Here is a 20,287-nt window from a genome sequence, read left to right on the forward strand (position 1 = left end):
GGAGGAAGGAAGGAAGGAAGGAGAGATGGCCCAGATGCTAATAAGTTGATGGTAAAAGTTCAAGATTAAAAGAACCACACCCAACTGTACCTGAAACAATCTTCCCTATTATATACTGCCCTTAATTTTTAAAAACAAGTTTCAAAATATTGAGGTTTCCCACCAAGAAGAACATTTAGCAATATGTATACTCTCAATTCCCTCAATACTAAACAAGCAAAAAAGAGTTCCACAAAAACTTACCTGTACTACCTGTTTCTGCAGTTGTGTTGCTTGTGTTGCTGAAATCTGTGCTTTTTCCCGAGCACCTCGGGAACGGTCAGTGTTCACTGTAGTCATCATATACAGTATATACAAAATAACGTATGCACAAAATAGAAAATCTGCAAGAAAGCAGGCATGGTAAGCAAAATGTCCAAGTCATAGTAAAAGCCTGATAAAAATCACGGACAAAGAACAAGCATGAGACAAAATGTAAAAGTTCTCTCAAATACAAACTCTCAAAAAACAGGATTTTAGATATTCCTGGCAGCTCTTAAGCTAATTTTATTAATGCTAAAAGTCAATGGTTTACAGTTTATCAGTTGAAAACAAAAATCTCAGGCCTCCCTGGTGGGTAAAGGCAAGGGTTAAGACGCAACCTATGAAGCAATCCGCAGCCACTGCAGCACAAGTTAGATTCCCAGCTGGCCAGGGAGCAACCCACATGGCACAGCAGACCGCTCCTGACTCACCCGCTGCTCCCCTCAGCAGTGTATTTCAGTCAGTCGGCCTGTTCCGTTCCCCTCTCTGTCTCTGGTGGATCCTCTCACTCCCCGCATCTCTGGCCTATACCCCAGTCTTAAATGCATAAATAATCTTTAAAAAAAAAAATCTCAAAATACCACCAATCTTAACCAGCAATTATTTTACCACTCTATGAAGTTCTTTAGAAGGAATGAAATTCCTACACATTCTACAACATGAATGAATCTTGAAGACATTATGCTAAGTGATAAGCCAATCTCAAAAGGACAAATTCTCTATGGCTCATACTTGTAGAAGTTCCACAGAACAGTCGAATTCAAGAGAATAGGCAGAAGAGTAAAGGTTACCAGGGGCTGAGGGTAGGAAGGAATAGGGAATTTGTTTCATGAATATGGAGTTTTGTTTGGAAAGATCAACATTCTAAGAACAAATGGTGACGAATGCAGTGATGTGAATGTACTTAATTCCGGAGAAACGCATACTTTAAAACAGGGTGGGGGGGGGGGCCGACATCCCTGGTTGCACAGCAAGGGGTTAGTCACAGCACTATGAAGCTATCCACAGCAGCAGCACACAAGTTCCATCCCCAGCCCCGGCCAAGGAGCTAACCTACAGAGCGCAGCAGACCTCTCCTGTCTTGCCCGCTGCTCCCCTCAGCAGTGTATTTCAGTCGATCTGTCTGTTCTGTTCCCCACTCTATCTCTGGTGAATCCTCTCACCATCCACACCTCTGGCCTGTACCCAGCTGTTGTATGCATAAATAAATAAATCTTTTTAAAAAAATAAAACGATAAATTTTATGTTATGGATATTTTACTACAATTGTTGAAACCAGTACAGTGATACCTTAAAAGTTTAATTTCCGTGGGGGCCTCCCCGTTGGCGGTGGCTCAGCAGGTTGAGCACAGCGCTATGAAGCTGTCCGCAGCCTCTGCAGCATGGGTTCAATTCCTGGCCAGCCAGGGAGATTCCCACGTGGTGTGGCAGACCTCTCCTGTGGAGCCCACTGCTCCCCTCAGCAGTGTACTTCAGTGGATCTGCCTGTTCTGCTCCCCATTTTGTCTCTGGTGAATCCTCTCACCCCCCACACCATTGGCCTACACCCCAGTTGTCATATGCATAAATATGTACAAATCCTTTAAAAAATAAAAAAAAAAACATGAAAAGGGCCTGCCTGGTGGTGCAGGCGGTTGAGCACAGCGCTGTGAAGCTGTCCACAGCCTCTGCAGTGTGGGTTTGATCCCGGGCGGCCAAGGAGAGACCCACATGGTGCAGCAAACCTCTCTTGTCTCACCCGCTGCTCCCCTCAGCAGTGTATTTCAGTCAGTCTGCCTGTTCTGTTCCCCGCTCTGTCTCTGGTCCTCTCACCTTCCCACACATCTGGCCTGTACCCCGGGGTTCTTGTATAAATAAATCTTTAAAAAATAATAAATAAAATAAAATCACCTTTAGTACTAATACTTAATTCTAAAGATCTGGCTGAGTGGTATTCTTAGGGAAAAACTTTTAAAAAGCATTTTTGTAGATTACTTATAGATTTCCAGTTGTTTTTTACTGAATTATGTGATCCACTTCTCATTCATCTTTTAAACTATTTATTCATCAATGCCCCCACTTAACAGATATAATCTGGGTATAATAAATATAACAAAACCAGAATTTCTTGCAGGAGTGCCACCTGGTGATGAAAATCTGCATGTACAGAAATATAATTCAAGTAAATTAAATGAAGCTACTATTGAGCTTTTGCCATCACAATAAACACTCTTGGGCCTCCCTGGTTGTTCAAGGGGTTAAGGTGCAGCACCATGAAGCTATCCCCAGCCATTGCAGCAAGTGTTCGATCCCCAGCCAGGGAGTTACCCACATGGCACAGCAGACCTCTCCTGTCTTGCCCCCTGCTACCCTCAGCAGTGTATTTCAGTCAGTCTGCCTGTTCTGCTCCCCACTCTATCTCTGGTGAGCCCTCTCACCCCCTGCACCTCTGGCCTGTACCCCACTTCTTGTATGTATAAATATTTAAAAAAAAAAAAACATGCTCAAGTCTTTTATAGCCTTATTATAATACAACCAAACATTCTGATCCAATGTACTACATCCTCACTTTGTCAAAGTGGAAAACTTTGTATTTCAAACTATTAAAATTTTACCCACTCATTGCCTTAGTATAAACAATAAGACTTTCTATCTCCATGCCAATCATCAATCTACATTCAAGATTGTACACAACTGGGCTATAATTGTAGCCTTATTTCAATGGCTGAGTCACAACTTCTTTGTTAAACATGAAAAGCACATTGCTTACTTAAATTTCAATACTATTGTTTGGAAATAAATACTTTTCATTAAAGTTTACTTATCTTTGTTATATATTTATTTTTTTAAGATTTATTTATTAATGCACACAAGAACTGGGGTATAAGCCAGAGGTGCGGGGGGTGAGAGGCTTCACCAGAGAGAGTGGAAAACAGAACAGGCAGATCAACTAAGATATGCTGCTGAGGGGAGAAGCGAGTGAGACAGGTCTGCTTTCCATGTGGGCTAGGTCCATGCCCTGGGATTGAACTCATGCTATAGTAGCACTGATGGCTTCACAGTGCTGAGACTTAACCCCTGCGCTACCAGGGAGGCCCCCAGAACACACTTCCAAGGATGCTTACTAAAATTCAGACTAGGTTTTCTGTCAATATGATGCTTTACACTACTCTTAAATGAACGAATAGCTGAATTCCTTCTCATTAATGCTTAAGATGTCCAGCAAAATACTTCCAGAGGTAAAACTGGAAATTTCCAGAATGAGGGGGTCGGGAGGAGGAAATATACCTGAAAAAACAGCTCAAAAAAGTATATAAAATTAACAGGAAGCTTGATTCAATGGACAAACTTTCTTAGATTAATTTTACATAAAATCTCTGGAGAGAGTGATTCACAAATCAGGGTAAAAACATAATTTACAAAAATCTTTTAAGATTACCAAAAATAAACACAAAATGGAAACTAGACTATAAAAATCAACATCTTTAAATAACATATTGTCATATGGGAAATTCTGTGTCTTCTTTTCTGAAAACAGAGCTATGTGTAGTAAACAGAAATGCTTCTGCAACAAGCACCCAGTTGCCAGACTATAGGAATTCTGTTTACACTTGTGTTCCATCCCTTCTATCACTCTCTACCCCCACAAGTTCTACTATCCTGGAACAGGTTCCAAGTGAATTCTTAGAATAGAAACAGACAACAGCAAGAGATTCTAAAAATAATCCAGCAGAAACTCAAACATAAATATCTAAAGTTCTTGAACTACAGAAAGTACTAAATGATTTTATTTATTTTTTTAAAGATTTATTTATTCATGCATTCAAGAAATGGGGTACAGGCCAGAGGGGTGGGGGTTACAGGATTCACCAGAAACAGAGCGGGTAACAGAACAGGCAGACTGACCGAAATACACTGCTGAGGGGAGCAGCGGGTGAGAAAGGAGAGGTCTGCTGCACCATGTGGGTTAGCTCCCTCGCTGGGGATTGAACACGTGCTGCAGTGGCTGCAGATAGCTTCAAAGTGCCATAGTGCTGCACTTTAACCACTTGTGTCACCAGGGAGGCCCTTCTAAATGATTTTAATCTATCCAACCAAATCTTTCTTTTTAAGATTTATTTTTATTTATTAATGCACACAAAAACTGGGGTGTAAGCCAGAGGTGTGGGGGATAAGAGGACTCACCAGAGAAGAGTGGGAAGTAAAACAGGCAGATGAACTGAAATACACTGCTGAGGGGACAAGAAGGAGAGACAGGAGAGGTCCTGCACCATGTGGGTCAGCTCCCTGGCTAGGGATTAACCCCATGCCTCAGTGGATGACAATAGCTTGACAGCACTGAAACTTTAACCCCGCTGCCACCAGGGAGACCCTATTCAAACAAATCTTAAACTCATATTTATCTTATCTCATTCAAAGTAAATTAAATGAAAGATTTTAATAAAGGTAAGAAATGCTATGAATTTAACCTCTTTAAAAACAATCAGGGGGGGCCTCCCCAGTGGCGCAGCGGTTGAGCGCTGGGTTGCGAACCTGCCCGCAGCCTCTGCGGCGCCGGTTCGATCCCCGGCTGTTCCCCAGCCACCGGAGGAGGGTCCCACACGGTGCGCAGACCTCTCCTGCGGCCCGCTGCTCCCCTCAGCAGTGTACTTCGGTCCTTCTGACTGCTCTGCTCCCCGCTCTGGCTCTGGTGAATTCTCTCACCCTCCCGTGCTTCTGACTGTACCCAGTGCATGTATAAACAAAACAAACAAATAAATAAATATAAATAAACATGCCTCTATAAAATTAAAAAAAAAAAATTTAAAAACAATCAGGGGGCCTCCCCAGTTGCAGCAAGGGGGTTAAGACACAACCTATGATAAGATGCTAAGAAGTGTGAAGATTTTGCTGAAAACCCCTAAGGGAGGGAGCTTGCCTGGTGGCGCAGACGTTAAAGACACAGTGCTATCAAGCTATCGCCAGCCAGTGCAGAGGTTCAATCCTGGGCTGTCCAGGATGCTAACCCACATGATGAAGCAGACCTCTCCTGTCTTGCCCACTGCTCCCCCTCAGCAGTGTATTTCAGTCCATCTGCCTATTCTGCTCCCCTCTCTCTCTGGTAGATGTTCTCAACCCCCACACCTCTGGCCTACACCCCAGTTCTTGGATGCATAAATAAATAAATCTTAAAAAAACAAAAAACAAACCCTGGGCCTCCTCTGGTGGTGCAGGCAGTTGAGTGCAGTGCTGTGAAGCTGTCCATAGTCTCTAAAGCGCTGGTTAGTTCCCGGCCAGCTGGTGAGAATCACACTTGACTCAGCAGACCTCTCCTGTCTAGCCTGTTGCTCCCCTCAGCAGTGTATTTCAGTCAGTCTGCCTGTTCTGTTCCCTCACTCTGTCTCTGGTGAATCCTCTCACCCTTCTGGGCTTCTGGCCTGTACCCCAGTTTGTGTATGCATGAATAAATAAATCTAAAAAAAAAAAACCCTAAGGGATTTAAGATAGTACCAAAGTGTCAGTGTTGGAAGATACCTCTAAAACCAAGAGTTTCACACAAAGCAGAGTAGCTAACCTACTGCATCAAATAAATTTAAATTCCAGAAGCAGCAAAATGAATGTCTCTTGGGCCTCCCTGGTGGCGCAAGGTGTTAAGACGCAACCTATGAAGCTGTCCACAGCCGCTGCAACACGTGTTTGATCTGCAGCTCTGGAGCTACCCACATGGCGCAGCAGACCTCTCCTGACTCCCCGACTGCTCCCCTGGGCAGTGTATTTCAGTCAATCTGCCTGTTCTGTTCCCCACTCTGTCTCTGGTGAATCCTCTCACCTCCCCCACACCTCTGGCCTGTACCCTAGTTCTTATATGCATAAATAAATAAATCTTTAAGAAAAAATGAATGTCTCTTGTCAAAATATAACCCAGACAACATGAATTATTTAAGCAGCTAAAAATGCAACCACTAAAAACAGGATATACAGTTTGTGTTCAAGAGCCTCCATCACAAATACTCAGAGTCCTGAGGCCAGAGATGCTGAAGACTATCAGACTGAGAAGAATGGGTACAGGTTCCTTCATTTATGTGACTATTCATTCATTACCAAAAGCCTAAAACCAATAAGTATTGGCAATGACAGTAAGCACACACTGTTAGGTGTCAGACACCACTGAAGAGCTTTAAGTATCATTAAGTCATTATCTTTTGCAACTGAGGTACTTACCACAATTACTCTTTCTTTACAGACACATCCAAGACATACAGATTCACAACTAGCAAGTAGTGAAAACAAGATTCAAACCCTATTTATCGCCACAGTCTGTGCTCTTAACCACTATGTTATGCTGCAAGGGTAAGTGTTAGATTATATGGTATAACAGATATACAACAGGCCCCTAACTCAGTTTCCTCTTCTTTAAGACAGTACAGGCACTGATGGCATCACCTGTATAGCCCATACCTGATGAAATAATCTGGTTCCAGAGCCTCCCTGGTGGCACAAGAGGTTAAGCACAGCACTATGAAGCTATCCACAGCCTTTGCAGCACAAATTCAATCCCTCGGCCGGCCAGGGAACTAACCACATGGCACAGCAGACCGTTCCTGCCTTACCCGCTGCTCCCCTCAGCAGTGTATTTCAGTCAGTCTGCCTGTTCTGTTTCCCACTCTGTCTCTGCTGAATCCTCTCACCCCCCATACTCCTGACCTGTACCCCAGTTCTTGTATGCATAAATAATCTTTAAAAAAAAAAATCTGGTTCTGGGGCAGAATGTCACCTACCTAATTCAGTCTTTTAGATACCAACAGGTGCACTCTTGGGTTATAAATGCAATGTTTGGTTTAGGTTTATTTTTCCTCATTCTGTTATTTTTATTTAATGCCCAATCTGCATTCTTGCTTTTTCTATTAAAAAAAAAAAGCTAATATTCTCAACCATTTTCTGCAGTGAAAATTCATTTTACTTTGTTACAGACAACAGCACTGGTTTAGAATAGGAATCTTGACTGCAGAGCAACCATGGAAGAGGAAGTCTACATCCCCAACGAAGGCAGTTACAGTGCCAAGAAATTCGACTATGACACTCATCTGTGTAGCTTAACTGCTTGTGCCCTGCATGCCAGAAGCTGAGCAAGTTGATACTTTTATTCTCCACAGCTGCTAAGGGCAGGGTCAAGCCTCAAACAGCTGGTGGACAAGGATGAACTCCCCACACCCCTTGCTAGGGAGGGCTAGCAAGGGAATCACATGTATACTGAAAAACTCTTGAATATTATAGCACATCAAAAACTCTTAGGTACAGTCACATTTTTCTTTAGGTTATCTAAGGTCAGGGAGGGAAAAGTATTTATTACCTATGTTTCCATATATCTGCCCACTCCTATTCTGCTAATTTCTTTACTCAAAACCCTCTTTTACACCCAAAAACCTGAGCTCAAGACTACCTTATGATTCGTTACTATTCTGTCCCTTGAAAAGTCCCTCATTATTTGTGTCCAGACTAAACCCCTTCTTCTAACAATCCTTTCTCTCAAAAAAGTCTATACTATATAACATTTCACAAGACCTAAAAAGATGTTAAGAATCCCGTACTTTACACATTACTTTAGATTACGTTCAAAACTAATATCCCCCAAACATACTAAGATGGTATCTTTTTTTTTTAAGATTTATTTATGCATACAAGAACTGGGGTACAGGCCAGAGTTGCGGGGGTGAGAGGATTCACCAGAGACAGAATGGGGAACAGAACAAGCAGAATGACTTAAATACACTGCTGAGAGAAGTAGCGGGTGAGAAAGGAGAGGTCTGCTGCGCCATGTGGGTAGCTCCCTGGCCAGCCGGGGATCAAACTGGTGCTGCAGTGGTTGATTCGCAGTGCTGTGCTTAATCCCCCGTGCCACCAGGGAGGCCTAAGATGGTATCTTATTAAAGGATTACTACTCCTTGATTAAGGACTAAAGGTTTTGTTTTTTAATCAAGGGAAAAAAAAAAAATTATGGGCCTCCCCTGGTGGCGCAGCGGTTGAGTGCTGGGCTGGAAGCCGCCCGCAGCCTCTGTAGTGCCAGTTTGATCCCGGGCCACCAGGCGAGGGTACCACATGGCGTGCAGACCTCTCCTGCCATGCCCACTGCTCCCCTCAGCAGTGTACTTCGGTCCTTCTGCCTGTTCTATTCCCCACTCTGGCTCTGGTGAATTCTCTCACCCTCCCATGCTTCTGACTGTACCTAGTGCTTGTATAAATAAATAAATAAATAAATCTTTTTTTTTTTTTTTTAAAGAAAGAAAGAAAGAAAACTATGACCTCCCTGGTGGCCTAGGGGTTAGTCTCAGTGCTGCCAAGTTATCATCAGCCCCTACAGAACAAGTTCAATCCCCTGCCAGGGAGCTCACCCACATGATGCAACAGATCTCTCCTGTCTTGCCCGCTGCTCTCCTCAGCAGTGTATTTCGTCAGTCTGCCTGTTCTGTTTCCCGCTCTGGCTCTGGTGAATTCTCCCACCCTCCAGCACTTCTGACTGTACCCAGTGCTTGTAACTAACTAAAGCTTTTTTAAAAATAAATAAATTTTTAAAAAAATCTTTTAAAAAAAAATTAAACAGTTACCACATAACCAAGTAATTCCTCTCCTAGGTATATACCCAAAAGAACTGAAAGCATAGTTCACTCTGAAATGTGCACATGAATGTTCATGGGAACACTACTAACAGCCAAAAAAGTAAAAATAACCTAAATGTTGATAAAGGGGGCCTTGCTGGTGGCCTAGGGATTGTACCTCACCACTAGCACTGCCACAGCCTAAGTCATCACTGGCCAGGGAGCTAAAACACATAAGTCCCAGTAGACCTCTCCTGTCTCACCTGCTCCCCTCAGCAGCGTATTTCAGTGGTTCTCCCTGTTCTGTTCCCCACACTGTCTCTGGTGTATTCTCTCACCCACACATCTCTAGCCTATACCCCAGGTCTTATATGCATAAATAAATAAATAAATAAATCTTTTTATCTTTTTAAAAAGACAAAGAAGACCTCCCTGGTGGCGCAAGGGGTTAAGACCCAGCATTATGAAGCTGTCCACAGCCACTGCAGCATGAGTTCAATGCCCGGCCAGGGAAATGACCCACATGGCGCAGCAGACCTCTCCTGACTTACCCGCTGTTCCCCTCAGCAGTGTATTTCAGTCAGCCTGCCTGTTCTGTTCACCACTCTCTCTGGTGAATACTCTTACCCCCTACACCTCTGGCCTGTACCCCAGTTCTTGTATGGATAAATAAATCTTTAACAAAATAAATAAATCTTTAAAAAAGAATATACTCACAGCCTCCATTCCTAATTAAACATCTCCTTAACTTGCAGTCTGGTTTCCACCACCCCATCACTCCAATAGAAAAAATGTCATTCCCAGGTAATCAACAACTTCCTCCTAAATGTCAGATTTTCCTTCTGTTCTTAGTCACTGACCTATCTCTGGGAATCAACACATTTCTTATCTTTGTCTCTCAAACACTGTACCATCCTGGTTCTCTTTTGAGATCAAATCCTCAGTATCACAGTCTTCTCTCAGCCAAAAATATGTAAAACTGTTCAACTTTTGAGCATATTATCCCTTCCCACAGAAAAATTTTTTAAAGAATTATTCCTTTATTGTAAGATTTTTATGTTTTTGGTTTTTTTTTTTTACAGATTTATTTATTTATGCATACAAGAACTAGGGTGCAGGCCAGAGGTGCAGGGGGTGAGAAGATTCACCAGAGTATGGAGAATAGACAGACTGACCGAAATACACTGCTGAGGGCAGCAGTGGGCGAGAGTGGAGAGGTCTGCTCTGCCATGTGGGTAGCTCCCTGGAGGCCAGGGATCGAACATGCTGCAGGGATCAAACTTGTGCTGTGGATAGCTTCATAGTGCTGTGCTTAATCCCTGTGCCATCAGGGAGGCCCAGATTTTTATTATCTATTTTGCATAGAACTGGGATTCAGACCAGAGGTGCAGAGAGTGAAAGGGTTCACCAGAGACAATGGAGATAACAGGCAGATCCACTGAAGTACACTGCAGAGGGGAGCAGCAGGCGAGACAGGAGAGATCTGTTACGCCATGTGGGTTAGCTCTCTGGCCAGGGATTGAACTCAGGTCACTGCATAGTACCTTCATGGTGTTAGCACTGAAACTTAACCCTATGCCGCAAGGGAGGCCCCCCTACAGAAATTTTATGCTCTCCTGGCATCAATAATTACCTTTGGGCCTCCCTGGTGGGACAGAGGGTTAAACACAGCACTATCTGCAGCCTCTGTGACAAGAGTCTGATTCCAGCCAACCAGGGAGCTACCCACATGGAGCAGCAGACCTCTCCTGTCTCACCTGCTGCCCCCCTCAGCAATGTCTTTCAGTTTGTTTGTTCTATTTCCCACTGTCTTTGGTGAATCTTCTCATCCTCTGTACCTCTGGCATGTACCCCAGTTCTTGTATGCATAAATAAATCTTTATTAAAAAGTAATAACCTTCAACCTCAAAGAAAAGCTAAAGACCTTGTGTTTCTACAGAGAATTCAAGCCACACCGAACAACCTACTAGGTATCTACACCTATAATGGAATTCACCTAAAAACACTTCATTTGTGTGAGGACTTCCAAAATATTTTTTAAGCGTCCCAGATCTCATAACCTTTAAGCCATTCCCTTTAATGTCACCATTTCTTCCTCACCCCATTAAGTCATAAGGGATTTTACAGCTCTATATCTATGCCTTCCTTTATATAGGCTCACTGGCAGTAACTTTGTATAGGTACTTGAATTAAGGGTAATTGCTTATAGTGAAGCATCCTCTTCATCTTTTAAGAATAAGTTAATTTTTCTGAGGTAGCCCTTGTAGATACTTGTGTCAAAATAATAAAATACCTTTATCATACAGTATGAGTGCCTGCATCCTCTCTACATCACTCAAACTGCATGCCCTTATTTACCTGCCTGAACTATCTTCAATGTGGAACTGATGCCCAAGTGTACAGTTTAATCATCCACAACACTGCTAAAATCCATCACTTCTATTCACAAACCATCAACTCCTCAATAAAATACAAATTGTTTCTTCCTGATCCCTATAATTCTTATCTTTCTTCCCTACTGCACCTGCGTTTTTTGCCGCCCCCTCCCACAGGCACATCTTTTCAATTGTATTCTGAACTTACTCCCCCATCTTCTCATTCTGTCCCTCAATGTGAAGAGCAATTACTTTCTACTCAATCATAATAACAACTGTGGCATATACTACCTAAACAGCCCTATTTAACCACAATCTTGATTTCTTAGAAGTAATTTTATAGCCTTTCTCTGTCTCTCTTCTCACTGTGTGCTATCAATTGCCACTTCTCAGTGTTATGTCCCTGACCACCTCAAAGGATGCATCTAATATGACAGAGGACTTTAGAGACCAATTCACCAAGCTAATTAGAATAGCTGGTAAAATTAGAATGAAAGCTAAACCAAAGGCAGGTTTTTTTCTAACTACAGAAAACAAAGCCACCCAAACCTCTGACATTCAAAAACCTCAAAATATAAAATAGGTAAATGTGACATGGGTCTAGTGGAATTAGGCACAGGTGTTCAAGGACCCCACCTACATAGCCATCCTTCATTCCTCACTCGTAAAAACCCCAACCTTATGTACCACAAATGTGGACATTGTTTGACTTATCTGCTAGCAGTTGGCTGTATTCCCAGAGAGCCGTATTTCAGATAGGTAAAGTAGTACTGTACTGTGATTAAAAACACAGGTTTGGAAGTCACACAGACCCAGATTCCACAAATTACTAGATTAGGTAACCTTGACCAAGTACTTAATGTTGAGCAGGACCAAATAAGTTACTGTACCTTAAATGCTTAGCCTAAATCCCAGTGGCTACCATAAATTGTAGCAACTATAGGATTCAGGTACACTGAACTTTTTCTCACATTGATTGTTTAATGCAACATTATTAAGCTCCCAATCATGGAGCAAAACTACATAGTGCAGCAGGCCTCTCCTGTCTCACCCACTGCTCCCCTCAGCAGTGTATTTCAGTAAATCTGCCTGTTATGCTCCCCACTACCTCTGGTGAATCCTCTTAACCCCCCACCTCTAGCTTACACCCCAGTTGTTGTATGCATAAACAAATCTTAAAAAAAAAAAAACAAACCCAGGCCTCTCTGGTGGCACAGGGGTTAAGATGCAACCTATGAAGCTCACTGCAGCCACTGCAGTGAGCTACCCCACATGGCGCAGTAGACCTCTACTAACTCGCACACTGCTCCCCTCAGCAGTGTATCAGTCAATCTGCCTTTTCTGTTCCCCACTCTGTCTTTGGTGAACCCTCTCACCCCCCACAACTCTGTCCTATAACCCAGTTCTTGTATGTATAAATAAATAAATCTTTAAAAAAAACCAAACCCTCAAATGAGCCTTTAAAAAAATGAAAACTGGGGTAATAAAATAATAAATGGCTATTTTAACTAGCAAATTTTTATTCCTATAACCACCACCTAGATTGTTGGGTAGTATTCAGGGGCATTTTCCACCACTATCTTAACACTCCTAATCACAAGAAATTTCAAAAGTACTACATAAGCTGAAGTAAGAATTCAAAGTATTTTAGGGGCCTCCCTGGTGGCGCCAGGGGCTAAGGCACAGCACTATGAAAGTATCCGGAGCCATTGCAGCATGAGTTGGATCCCTGGCCAGGGAGCTGACTCACATGGAGCACCAGACCTCTCCAGTCTCACCCTCTGCTCCCCTCAGCAGTACATTTTAGTACATCTGCCTGTTCTGCTCCCCACTCTCTCTGGTGAATCCTCTCATCCCCCACACCTCTGGCCTGTACCCCAGCTCTCGTATGCATAAATAAATAAATCTTTTTAAAAAATAAATTCAAAGTATTTTAAAGATACATTAACTTCAGAAATTTGGCCATAATAATCCTATTGGAAGACGCTAGGAAAAGGCTCTGCCTCCCATGCACATGCTCAGGTATGCCATACCCAGTACCCAGGCTGTTTTTCCTATCAATCCCAATAGCATTCTGATTCCTCACTGCACTGTCTGCCATCACACTAGAATATAAGCACCTATAATACAAGTATAAGCACCTATAATACAAGGACAGTGTATATCCACCTATATACCCCTAGTCCTTAACAGTCACTGTTAGGTAGGAACACTAAACCTATTTTCAAGCAAAAACCTTGGCTAACAATCTGAGCATTTCACACAAATAAAACGACATGAGGGCCTCCCCGGTGGCGCAGCGGTGGAGCGCTGGGTTGCGAAGCTGCCCGCAGCCACTGCGGCGCCGGTTCAATCCCCAGCTGCTCTCCGGCCACCGGAGGAGGGTCCCACATGGCGCGCAGACCTCTCCTGCTGCCCGCTGCTCCCCTCAGCAGTGTACTTCGGTCCTTCTGCCTGCTCTGCTCCCCGCTCTGGCTCTGGTGAATTCTCTCACCCTCCCGTGCTTCTGACTGTACCCAGTGCATGTATAAACAAACAAACAAACAAACAAATAAATGAAACATGCCTCTATTAAAAAAAAAAAAAAAAAAAAAAAAACGACATGAGACTAGGGCCTCCTCGGTGGCGCAGCAGTTGAGCGCTGGGTTGCGAAGCTGCCCACAGCCTCTGCAGTGCCGGTTTGAACCCCAGCCACCGGCGAGGGTCCCACATGGCGTGCAGACCTCTCCTGCTGCCCGCTGCTCCCCTCAGCAGTGTGTTTCATCAATCTGCCTGTTCTGTTCCAGGCTCTGGCTCTGGTGAATCCTCTCACCCTCCTGCGCATCTGGCTTGTACCCTGGTTCTTGTATAAATAAATTAATTAAATTTAAAAAAAAGTAAATGGGCAATATTAAACCATACATTGTTTATGGAGTAGTATTTATGTATAAATAGTAAAATTATTCCTAAAAAATAACAAATACAAAATTTTAGGTAACAGTTACCACTGATAAAGAGTGAAAGGATGCCTTGGGAGATGGCATATACAGGGAACTTTTGGGAGCAATAATGTATTTCTTTGATTATTTTATTGATTTTGAAAATTCTACATGTTTTTAAACTCATACCTTCCATGGCATATATTCATGTTTTTCAATTAAAACCAGTAGGTCTAAATAGTATGATCCTACTTTGTATAATCTTTGAGGGCCTCCTTGGTTGCACAGGGGTTGAGGACAGCTCTATCAAGCTATTGCCAGCCACTGCAGCCTGAGTTCGATTCCTGGCAGGCCAAGGAGCAGCCCACATGGCACAGCAGGCCTCTCCTGTCTTGCCCACTGCTCCCCTCAGCAGTGTATTTCATTGACTCTGCCTGTTTTGCTCCCCACTCTCCCTAGTGAATCCTCTCACCTCCCCCCTGCACCTTTTGGTTTGCACCCCAGTTCTTGTATGCATGATAAATTTTTTTTAAAAAGTATAATCCTTGAGTAAAGAAAAAAGGATTCATACTAAACTATTAAATCATGTAAGTTCTTTTTTAGATAAAAAATACATTTTCTAGATGCATTTGCTTAGGTTAAACAGTGCTAGCCACCCTGGCCCAAAAACCTATCCTAAAATGGAAATTTGTGAATCATTTTGAAAAAAAGGAGTGAATAACTGGTTTGGCTTAGTAAACAACTTAAAAGTTAGGCTTGCCAATCAACCTAAGTCAGTCTTTTTTCCCCCTAGACCCTATTTCAGTCAAACCTACATTTTTTTTTTTTTTTTTGGTAAAGATTTATTTATTTATGCATACAAGAGCTGGGGTATAGGCCAGAGATGCAGGGAGGGGGGTGTTGTTGAGAGGATTCACCAGAGACAGAGGGGGGAACAGAACAGGCAGAATGACCGAAATACACTGCTGAGGGGAGCAACAGGAGAGGAAAGAGGTCTGCTGCGCCATATGGGTAGCTCCCTGGCCGGCCAGGGGATCGAACTCGTGCTGCAGAGGCTGGGATTGCTTCATAATGCTGTGCTTAACCCCTTGTGCCACATCTTTTTTAAAGCCCATGTATTGTCTTATTTAATAATGACAATGCCAAACACTGTTATCAAATGAAAAAAATCCCACCCTTTAGAGAGCACATTCTAACTGGGTAGACACACACAATACAGATTACAAGCATTACACACCTTGCCAAAGCCCATGAGGCCGCAAAGATATTTTAGGTTTTCATCTGCTTGCACGGCAAGCAGCACGTTTTTGTGGCAAGCAGAGTCAAAAGATCTACCACCTCTTCAGATGAGAATGAGCCAAATTTTATATTGTTTTTTGTATGGGGTAAAGGGACGGGAAAAGAGAAAAAGAGAGAAAGGAAGAGAAATAAAAGGAGGAAGGAGGGAACTGAGAAAAGAAGGCAAAGAGAGAGAAAAACACCATTCATAAGAAACAACTCCAAGCTTCCAAAAGTCTTTATAGGTATAATATCAAATGATAAGATTGAGACATGTTAAAAAAAAACTGAGTAAATAGGGAAGTACTAAGTATTACTAGATTAATTTGTACAGTATAATTTTAAATGAGAAAGTTCCTATGTGACATCTTTTTTAAAAACCAGTTAATAACACTATACTAGTAGCAAAAAACAAAGTTATAGCCACAGACCTAAAATCCAACGAAATTCTCCTCTATAAATCTTTGAAAATAGTCTCATAACAACTTTAAGGTTTTAGACACAAGCAAATATATGTTTTATAAACTTAAAAGAGCCAAATGAAGAAAAATCGGGGACACACTAACAACTCTTTTAAAAGAAAAAGACCACTCTCTAGTGTGATGTGAAACACTTAGTCTTTAATCACAAGCCCCATTTCATAAATTCCAAATAATGAACCAAGTTCCAATTCAATTGCGCTCATAACTCAGGTATGATGAGCTCAATTCAGTTAACTGAAAACTGAAATTAGTGAAACTCACAAGCTTAGTAGCCTTGAAAAGTTATGCCAAGAAATTTCAATACTAAAATAATTTACTTTCTTTTAAAAGTACAGAACATGCAGCATCTTTGAAAAACACTGTCAAGGAAATTCAAAAAATAAGAGCAGGAAATGTCCACATAAGCTATTTGCATTATAATTGTTGGTTCTTGGATTTTTTTTTTTTAAAGAATTCCATTCCAAAACATTTGAGAGTTGGATCACTTTGCTTTCCCTTCAAGTTATACCTTCACTCTTTTTGACAAGAAAAAAGAAAACAGGGGCCTCCCCGGTGGCGCAGCGGTTGAGCGCTGGGTTGCGAAGCTGCCCGCAGCCTCTGCAGCGCTGGTTCAATCCCTGGCTGCTCCCCGGCCACCAGAGGAGGGTCCCACATGGCGCGCAGACCTCTCCTCCCGCCTGCTGCTCCCCTCAGCAGTGTACTTCGGTCCTTCTGCCTGCTCTGCTCCCCGCTCTGGCTCTGGTGAATTCTCTCACTCTCCCGTGCTTCTGACTGTACCCAGTGCTTGTATAAATAAATAAAAAATAAATACATCTTTAAAAAAAAAAAAGAAAAAAGAAAACAGCTGCTTCTAAGATCTATCAGAGATCCACCACCTCACCAGACAACACCACAATGCACTAACACTTAACTTTCAAACACACTCCATTTGCTCAAATTATCAACTAAGAGAGCAAACTGGTATTTGCTGACATACTGGTTACCAAACAAGGAGAAATAAAATAAGATAAAGCAGAGAAACTTCAGTTTGTGAATTCATGCATACTGCCTCTTTTAAGCAGACAGTAACCCTTTATAATACACTGCCTCCAAAAAACTCACATATATATTAAAAAAATTCCTTAAATTTATATCATTTAAGACAATTAAAAAAAAGGTTAGGGAATCAATATTTCAAAACTAACTTTCTTTTTATTTTTTTTTTAATAGAGGCATGTTTTTATTTATTTATTTATTTTATTTGTTTGTTTGTTTTGTTTATACATGCACTGGGTACAGTCAGAAGCGCGGGAGGGTGAGAGAATTCACCAGAGCCAGAGTGGGGAGCAGAGCAGGCAGAAGGACCAAGTACACTGCTGAGGGGAGCAGCAGGCGGGAGGAGAGGTCTGCGCGCCATGTGGGACCCTCCTCAGGTGGCCGGGGAGCAGCCGGGGATCGAACTGGCGCTGCAGAGGCCGCGGGCAGCTTCGCAACCCAGCGCTCAACCGCTGCGCCACCGGGGAGGCCCTCAAAACTAACTTTCAATATAAAGGCTTTTCAGACCAGTTGAAGCCTTCATTCAAGACTGGTTTATACTTTCTACCGAAGTCGTTTATACTGGGGGATGTGGGGGGTGCCTACTTGAGATAGTGACCAGATCATCGAAATAATAGGGCACACTGAAAATCCATTCTTCTCCAAGCCCTACTACCATTTCTCCCCAAACAACCAAAGTCACCCAAACCTAATACCAAGAGAAACTGCATGGGCTGCACCAGCTACCAGGAAAGGGAAGCAGAAGTGTTATTGTTGTTCCAGCCTTGTTCTAAAGGCAGCTACATGTGACTACTTCTGGTCCAGCCCACATTTAAAGAGAGAAGCCAAAGGAAACCAGAGCAGCAGGAAACAGGCAGAAGGGGCAATTACCACAAGCCTTTCCCATGGCCTCATTCCCATGCCACCACTTCCAGCCATAATTCAATCATAGCAAAAAAAGGAAAGGGGGGGAAAAAAGCCCTTCTCTGAATCTTTACAACTATTGAACTCAGAGGTTACAAGGAAGCAAACTGAGGAAATCAAAGTTATGGGGAAAAAGCTGGACAGGGGTGGGGGAAAACGCAAAGCCTGAAGTAGCTGTAGGCAGAAAAATCAGCAGGCACACACTAGAAGCAAGCTGAAAAGCAGGGTGGGAAATTAATCACTTCTGCCTACTGATAAAAGAGTACCATCAGTGGGAGGAGAGTCCAAGCCAAGGGGCCCTGCAGGCAGGTAAGAGATACCGGAGAGTGGAATTTATTCCCTTCCCTTTGGATAAAGACCATCCTAATCCAGTATCTGAGCTACAGGAGAGATTAGGAACTACGTTCATCTTCCAACTTTATTAGAGAAATTGACTCTAAAAACTAGCAATGCACAATTCTTGGCAAAAAGTTAGGTACACAACCTTAATTTAAAAAGTGCCATTATAATATAAGAGAAAATTTTAAAATGGATTTGCCCAATAAGTTAATTACACAACCGTTAAACAAAAGATGACCTCTGAATACCTTATTAAGACCTAAAAATGTTTTCAACTATTAGGATACAAGATGCTTTAGAAAGACAATAATCCTAAATACTGCCAAGACCATCTACTTTGGGTATACATGAAACAATACCCGCAGAGGTCGTAATAAACTATAGGACTAGGTCAAACAGGAAGTAACAGAAATGGTGATGGGATAAACTCCTACAAGAGAACAAGGATATGAGACCATAGCGGTGGTCCTTGAGCTGCCTGGGCAACTAAGTAGATGGAAAATTCAGGTGTGAAAAGATAGAAAAGCCAAGTGGGAAAGTGATTCAGAGGCCAAGAAAACTCAGAATACATTGATGAAAGAATAACACTCAACAGGCACTGTAACAGAACGGTTTCTTTTACAAAAGCGCTCCCAAACCTACATTGAAGAAAAGTACAAACTGTGACACAACCACAGGGCTGAGATACAGGAAAACTGAGTTCCCAAGAGTCAGGCCAAAGCGTTCCAGAGCGAAAAGGTGTAGCAGCATCGAACTATGCCTCCGGGTAAACTGAGAAAGGGTAGAGAGCGCAGAAGTTAGCCTCTGAGAGGTCCACTGCCAGGACTAGCACAGGCGCAAAAGCGGAAAGGTGGTGATGGTGAGCGACAGCGTGGCGCGAGAGCCCTGGCAGACAGGCAGGGAGGAACACCGACAGAGGTGGGAGAGAAAACCACACCCTCCAGGGCAGAAAGCGCAGGGGGGGAGGGGAAGGCGCCCCCTGGGGCTGGGTGGGGTCGGGCCCACAAGGACTGGGTAGATAGTGAGGCGCTCAGGGCGGCCCGCCGCGGGGAGGGAGGAGGGCGCCGGGGCCTGGGCAGCCTGAAGAGACGTGAAGCCGGCCAGGAGAGTCGGCCCGGTCCTCACGGGTGGGCACTGGGGCAGTATGAAGGCAGGAAGAGAAAAGACGAGTTGGCCCCGGGACTAGTAAGCGACAGTGAAGGGCGCCGTTTCCCGGGACAAGGACAGAGAGGGAGAGAGAGTGCCAATTACCGCTGCTGTTCTCGCTGGAGTCGCGACCCGCCGCCGCCGCCGCCGCCGCTCGTTACCTGCCAATGTGCCTCTTACAAAGCGGCGGCGGCGGCAGAGGCGGTCCGGCCCGTCACGTGACAATGGCGTCACGGGTAAAGGCGGGGTCACAACACGTAACTAGCGCGCGGCTCGTCTGCCCGCCCAAAGAGCGTGTCGCTTCCGCTAGCCTCCCCCAGCCCCAACCACGCCGGGCCATTCGCGCCGGGGAGGAGGGTATAAGGGGAAGGCGCAAATAGGGGAAACCTTGTGGGATTTCTCCTACTTGGAGTTATCCGGGGACTACTACCCACCGCATCCAGGAATGGGCACAACTGCAGCTGTTGTCACGCTGTGATGACCTCACAAGGCACCGCAAGTCGCTCCCTTGTGGATGCCGTCCTCTCGTCACGTGATATCGCCCCACCACTCACGGCGTGCCCAGCCTCCCAGACGTTGCTTTAGGGGACTACGACTCCCAGCATGCTGCACGGCGAAGTCCCCCGCCGCCGCACCTTTCCTGCGCGGGTTTCTGGTGGGACGTGGGTGACTCACTGCCTAGGGAGGGCGGGGAGGGAAAGTGGACAGGGCACGCTTCTCAGAGTAGTACCTGGAGGGAGCGCCTTCCGGGTGGCAGAGCGCAGTTCCTGCTGGGAGATGTAGTCCAGGCGTGTAGTGGGCTTCCCGGGCTCACGCTCCGCCCCGCCCCCTGCGCGGGAAAACCCCAACGGCTCGCCTAGATGCCCAAGGCGCCCAACAGGCTTCAAGAAGAACCTCCGCAGAGATGAAGGGCCTCGCGACTTTGGTCTTGGGAAAATGTGGGATGGAGTTCTGTA

The 20,287-nt window shown here is 44.0% G+C and overlaps 1 protein-coding gene across 5 annotated transcripts in view; it reads right to left on the minus strand.

Moving 5' to 3' along the window:
* The window catches only part of UBAP2 (ubiquitin associated protein 2), an 84,979-nt gene extending 65,123 nt beyond the window's left edge, over positions 1–19,856 (minus strand). The window contains exons 1-2 of one of the 5 annotated variants that reach the window (XM_037494837.2): positions 19,766–19,856; positions 244–383 (exon numbers count right to left, since the gene is read on the minus strand). In XM_037494837.2, the coding sequence (XP_037350734.1) occupies positions 244–342 (99 nt within the window). In that variant the 5' untranslated portion in view covers positions 343–383; positions 19,766–19,856. Of the gene's footprint in view, positions 1–243; positions 384–15,385; positions 15,712–19,436; positions 19,527–19,765 lie in introns of those variants that run through there. The other 4 variants (XM_037494836.2, XM_037494838.2, XM_054689561.1 and 1 more) reach the window with 4 other exon arrangements.
* Between the last annotated feature and the right edge of the window lie 431 nt (positions 19,857–20,287).

This window comes from Talpa occidentalis, unplaced genomic scaffold (genome assembly GCF_014898055.3).
Source record: "Talpa occidentalis isolate TD23 unplaced genomic scaffold, MPIMG_talOcc4v2.1 talOcc4.7, whole genome shotgun sequence".
Taxonomy (NCBI): domain Eukaryota; kingdom Metazoa; phylum Chordata; class Mammalia; order Eulipotyphla; family Talpidae; genus Talpa; species Talpa occidentalis.